This window comes from Protopterus annectens, chromosome 10.part0, assembly GCF_019279795.1.
Source record: "Protopterus annectens isolate FY-2018-M chromosome 10.part0, PAN1.0, whole genome shotgun sequence".
Classification (NCBI taxonomy): domain Eukaryota; kingdom Metazoa; phylum Chordata; order Ceratodontiformes; family Protopteridae; genus Protopterus; species Protopterus annectens.
The window spans coordinates 1569205557-1569211556 of NC_056744.1; the positions used below are offsets into that span (position 1 = coordinate 1569205557).

General features: G+C 37.9%; 1 protein-coding gene across 1 annotated transcript in view; it reads right to left on the bottom strand.

Annotated features, from left to right (window-relative positions):
• Positions 1-4171, bottom strand: part of LOC122812859 — a 129560-nt gene extending 125389 nt beyond the window's left edge. The window contains exon 1 of the mRNA XM_044084900.1: positions 3943-4171. Within this exon, the coding sequence (XP_043940835.1) occupies positions 3943-4158 (216 nt within the window). The 5' untranslated portion in view covers positions 4159-4171. The remainder of the gene's footprint in view (positions 1-3942) is intronic.
• Positions 4172-6000: the final 1829 nt, after the last annotated feature.

The following is a 6000-nucleotide window of genomic DNA, read 5'->3' on the forward strand; positions in this document are numbered from 1 at the left end:
CCTGTTTTTGGGCCTTTGCCCCCCATTCTGTCAGGCTTTGTCCAGATTTCTTGTACTAAGAGGTTGAGAGGTGGGGTGTGGAGAAACATTGGTTTTGGCTGTGGTTAGATTTTGTTGATAATTTTTTTAGACATTTTTGAGCTTAGATATTTTGGAGTTTATATATTTGTCTGTCAGAATTATGCTGTTTATATTATATTATGTATATATAACATAATATGATATGATATGATATGATATAGTATAATATAATATAATATACACACACACACACACACACATTTATTTATTTATTTATACATTTGGGAGTAGGCCAAGGTATTGCAGACCCAGTGTATTTACCTTGTTAGAAATAATACAACAATGGAATGGGGAGACAAAAGAAAAATATCAGATCAGCATGACGTGATGGAAGCAGAGGAGGCAGGAAGAAAGATAAGTAAAAAAAAGGGAGAGGACAGGCAGGATCTGGGTCATTGCAGCATGCAGTAAGGAAGAAAGCAAAGCAAAGAACAAATCAGAAGGAAAGTGCAAACAATCAGGATCACTGAATTCATAAATAAGAATCAGCTGAAAGTATTAGAAATAATCAAAAGCAGAACAGCACAGAAACTGTTGGCAAAAGACTAGAACCCGAGTACTTAATACATGGTCATACTTGCTTATATGAAGGAGAATACTGAATGAATTAGCTGTGGCTTTTAAGCAAAGATTTGTTGTTATAATGAATTACTATGGATTTAATTTAAAATAAGCACACAAACAAAAACACACTGAATGTGCAGGCATTTGGTTGTGATAAATTAATTTATGAGCATTCATTGTATAGACTAAGTGATATGTGAATACTGAAAAGGCTTACCAGAGCCCCCCCGAGCACTCTCACTGTACCTGCCACGTAGCACATATAGCTAAGATGGTGGCCAACCAACAACTTTCGAAGTCACTATTACTGAAAAATATGTACGGTTGTTAGTAGTTCAAATCTCAGTTTTTTAAGCCCCTGTGGCTAGATGGCAGAGTACAATGCTTGTTCTTACAGTTTCTACTTTCTCTGTTTCCTTATATAAAGAAAATTCTAGTTGGTATTTAAGTGACAGATTATAAACTTCAGACCCAAACATAACAACACTATAGCTCTATTATCCTTTCTCAACATAAACTTATTTCTTGCCTATTCTTGGACCTCTCAAAAGCTTTTGACACTGTCTCACACTCTCTTCTGCTGTACAAACTGCATAACCTCAACTTCTCTTCTGATACTGTTTCCTGGTTCTCCAGCTACCTCACTGATAGATCTCAGTCAGTGAGATGGCACTCTACACGCTGCCCTCCTCTCACTGTAAAAATTTATTTATTTATTTATTTATTTTACATTTGTTAACCGGGAAGGTCCGACTGGATGCATGTCCATTTTCAGTGGAGGCCCGGGGAGAAAAGCTCCATAAAGTAAAAAATAAACATTAATTACATACAGATTCATACAGAAAATATACATTAACAAGGACAATATTTTGATACATTTTTCAGCAGGGTGAATTAGATACAATTATAATGCAATAATATTTCTGTAAGTTGTTACAGGATCCTTACAGTTATAGAGTGCAGAAAAGCAGAGAGGAGCTTGATTTCTATATAAATCAGAGGAGGTAGGATCTGAGGGACGTAGGTTGCTAGTTATTTGAGACTTTGAAAAGGAGGAGTAGAATCTAGTAGGTACAGGGAAGTGGGTATGATATGGATCAAGGAGGACTAATCAGGGTTAAAACATGGGCAAAGCCATTGAGACTTAAAATATAGCTTAAGATTATTTTTGAATTGACAAAGGGAGGTGGAAAGTCTTAAGTTGTTAGGGAGGGAATTCCAAACCTTCCCTATGGAATTGGCAAAGAGAGCTTCGCCACCAGAGTTGTTGGCTTTGGTGGTTTGAACCAGAAATCTATTACAGGAGCGAAGACAGCTAAGATTGGAGTGGGGTGTACCTAAAGGGTCTATCCTAGGGCCTTTACTTTTTAATATATTTACTAATCAGCTCTATACCTCCTGTCCTCAGTCATCTTTAGTGCAATATGCAGATGACTCTACAGTCATCAGCACAGCCAACTCTCCCTCTAAGCTCTTCTCAGCTACTCAAGCATCTTTTAACTTAGTTGAAACTTGGCTCTCCAACAATCAGCTCATCCTTAACCCTAAAAAAACAAAGCTGTTACTCTTCCTACCTAAAACGTTCTACAATATTAAACCCTCCTTCTCCATACAGTCCCTTAAAAACACTCCCATTCAGGTAGAATCCAGCACTAAGCTCTTAGGCATAACCATCAACGATCAGCTTAAATTTGACTTGCATGTTAATAACTGTATCAAAAAGACTCATTCAAAACTAGGGCTCCTTTTCCATAACAAGAAATTCCTTACCTCTGAAGCCAAGATTACTCTCTCTCTCTCACTTACCTACCTTCTACCCAGTCTAATGTACAATTCTCAAATTCTCACAAATCTTAACTCAGCACTCCTGACCAAACTTAAATCTACCTACAACAATGTAGCTAGATTTGCCGCCCAACAAACCTACAAATCCCATCACTGTCTCTCTCTCTCTCTCTCTCTAAAAACATCTAAACTGGCTTGAATTACCTCACCAGCTTCTTCTCTCTCAGCTCCAGATCATCCATTCTGTGCTATACCAGCCTTCCTATTTTCCAGCACTATCCCCTCTCATCTCCCATAATTCTCCCTTCAGAACTCTCTAACCAAGACCTACTACAAATCTACATACCCAAGTCTAAATTTGGATGCAACATGTAAAGCTATCACCCCACTATTGCCTGGAATAGGCTCCCAGTAGAAATCAGGACCATTACACATCCTAAACAATTTAAGACGGCCACCAAAGAGCACTTTAAAAGTCACTGGTCCTGCCACTGCACTCTCCCTCCTTAAACATCCCCTACTTCCCATACCTTAATTTATTTTCTGCCCTTAACTCACTCTTCTCCCTAGCTCTCTCTAATCTTTCTTGACTACTCTTTCTGCTTCTTCCAAACTCTATTAAGCATATCGCCTCACAGAAATATTCTATTGTAATTGTCTTTCCTTTATGCAACTACATTATGATAAAACTGGGTTTTTGTAACCACTTACCCCAAAAACTACATTCATCTTAATGACATATTTTCTTTTTATACATCTTGAAATAGTTTTGTTATACTCCTAAGTAATGACACTGTATAACATTGTATTGCTACTTAATGCCTTGTAATAATCCTGTAACATTGATGTTTAATGCTAATTTATAATGAAAATTATATAATATGTTGGAGCTTTTCTCCAAGGGCCTCTGCTGAAAAAGGGGTCTTCAGCTCAGTCGGACAATCCCAGTCAACAAATGTAAAATAAAAAAAAAATAATAATAAATAAATAATAACTCTATATTATTTCAACCCCCTCAACCTCCAAGCATTAAAAGTAATAGTACCGATCCTCAAAAATCATAGTTTTGGGTCAGAACTTCTTCCTGTAATTGACCCTATATAGTAAGTTGCAGGGAATCTTTGTAAAAGCCTAGTTTATTCATTTAAGATAGTTTTGCCCCATAACCAGGTCTGACTTTAGGAGGAAATCAGTAAATCTCAGAGCAACAAGGCAAACCAAAGGATAAAATCATAGCATTATGCCTAAATCGCAGCAGTAGAAAGGTATGCATTAATGTTTTGTCCAGTGAATGCCAAATCTGTAACCATGTATTGCATTTTAAAATAATGAAAATACTTGTTCTATAATGTACTTATTATATGATGCTGACTATTTCCCCAAGAGGTAGACGTCATTCCCATCACTCGTTTGTTACTTTACATCAGTACAGGCTTTAAATCCATGAAAGGCGAGGTATAACAGAAAAATGTTTTATTATTTTAGCTGTATCACCGTTAACTGTGTACTCACCCTGATTAAAGTGCTGTCAACAGGGATTTTCTGATGGCACAAATCCTTCATCTTCTTCTCAATATCACTGATTTCATGAAGCTTGAGGTCAATTATTTTCTGCCTACCAGCAACTTTTGAATAGCCTTCAGACCGAATCTGTTCAGTTTCAGCGTTTAGTTTGTTCTTCCACTCTTGTTTACATCCAGCATCTTCTGATGCTTCTATTTGTTGCATTATTGAGTTTTCATATTCCTGTAATCTGTCCTAAATGAGTATAAATAAAATACATTTTTTCACAAAATTTCACATTTACTTCCAGTCTCATCTTTCTAAATTTATATTGTTAAGCCATGGGCATCACTATAGCAACAAATGCAGAGAAACAAGGAGTTGAACAGAATGACTCTTGTATATTAACATTTAAAAAGCTCCTTAAATAAGTTCTTTATAATGTACAAGTCTTGGCTTAAGGGCTGTACTGCAGTCAAACTCATTTAAACTCCTGAAATACCTCCAGACCCGTCCTACCACCTTATGTAGCAATTTGATGAAATGTAGAGTCACAGAGCATAACATTCAGAAGGCATAATTATAAAATGTTGATAGAAAGATATGCCATGAATGCTGCCAGTGAGATTCTGGCTGTGAAGGAAGTTATATGTAGTTTGGAGAAGCATGCCCTGCTTGGTGAAGGGATACCTGAGAGCAACATCATCCACAAGGAAGAGTGAAGAAACATGCCTTGGTTGGTGAAGGGATACCTGAGAACATCGTAATCTACAAGGAAGAGTGGAGAAACATGCCTTGGTTGGTGAAGGGATACCTGAGAACATCGTAATCTACAAGGAAGAGTGGAGAAACATGCCTTGGTTGGTGAAGGGATACCTGAGAACATCGTAATCTACAAGGAAGAGTGGAGAAACATGCCTTGGTTGGTGAAGGGATACCTGAGAACATTGTAATCTACAAGGAAGAGTGGAGAAACATGCCTTGGTTGGTGAAGGGATACCTGAGAACATCGTAATCTACAAGGAAGAGTGGAGAAACATGCCTTGGTTGGTGAAGGGATACCTGAGAACATCGTAATCTACAAGGAAGAGTGGAGAAACATGCCTTGGTTGGTGAAGGGATACCTGAGAACATCGTAATCTACAAGGAAGAGTGGAGAAACATGCCTTGGTTGGTGAAGGGATACCTGAGAACATCGTAATCTACAAGGAAGAGTGGAGAAACATGCCTTGGTTGGTGAAGGGATACCTGAGAACATCGTAATCTACAAGGAAGAGTGGAGAAACATGCCTTGGTTGGTGAAGGGATACCTGAGAACATCGTAATCTACAAGGAAGAGTGGAGAAGCATGCCCTGGTTGGTGAATGCATACCTGAGAACAACATAATCCACAAGGAAGAGTGCACGTTTGAAAGGCTGTACCTGGATAACAGTGGGGACAGTGACACTGAATTACAGAAGAAGGAAAGTCCTGGACTCTCAGCTAGCTTCAAGAGGTCCATGTCTTATCATAGTTATGTGTCAGTATGGCTATTCTTGTTGTGAGCACTGAAAGGTCAGCAGTATAGGTAGGACAGCAGGAAAGAAGAAAATAGGGTGGCCAATGTCAAGCTGGAAACCCAAGGTGACTAAAAAAAATCCTTATAGGCCAACACAGTGCTGGTGGGGATATAGTGCCTTTACCTAACTGCAAGCCACCAACTGACATGTTCTTGGGTTTGAATCGTCTCACTGCCCAAACTGATTCCAAGTCAGTTGGAAATACTGGATGGTCTATGGCTTTCAGAGCAATAGTCTGTGTTGTGACAAGAATTGTGAGATTTTTTTTATGTGGATTTTTCATTGCTTTCACCTTTTTTATTTCTCATATATTTTAACATCAGCAGTAACTGCCTTTCTATTTATAAACTGCAAATCTTCTTTCATGCAAAGTTATACACTTTTAAAATTATAAAAATGTATGTAAAACATTTGCTTCAGCTTTTCCCAGAATTCTAGGTGATTTTATGTCACAGGCATTTCCTAAGACTGATGGCACTGAATATTGCATCTTGCACACATATAAAA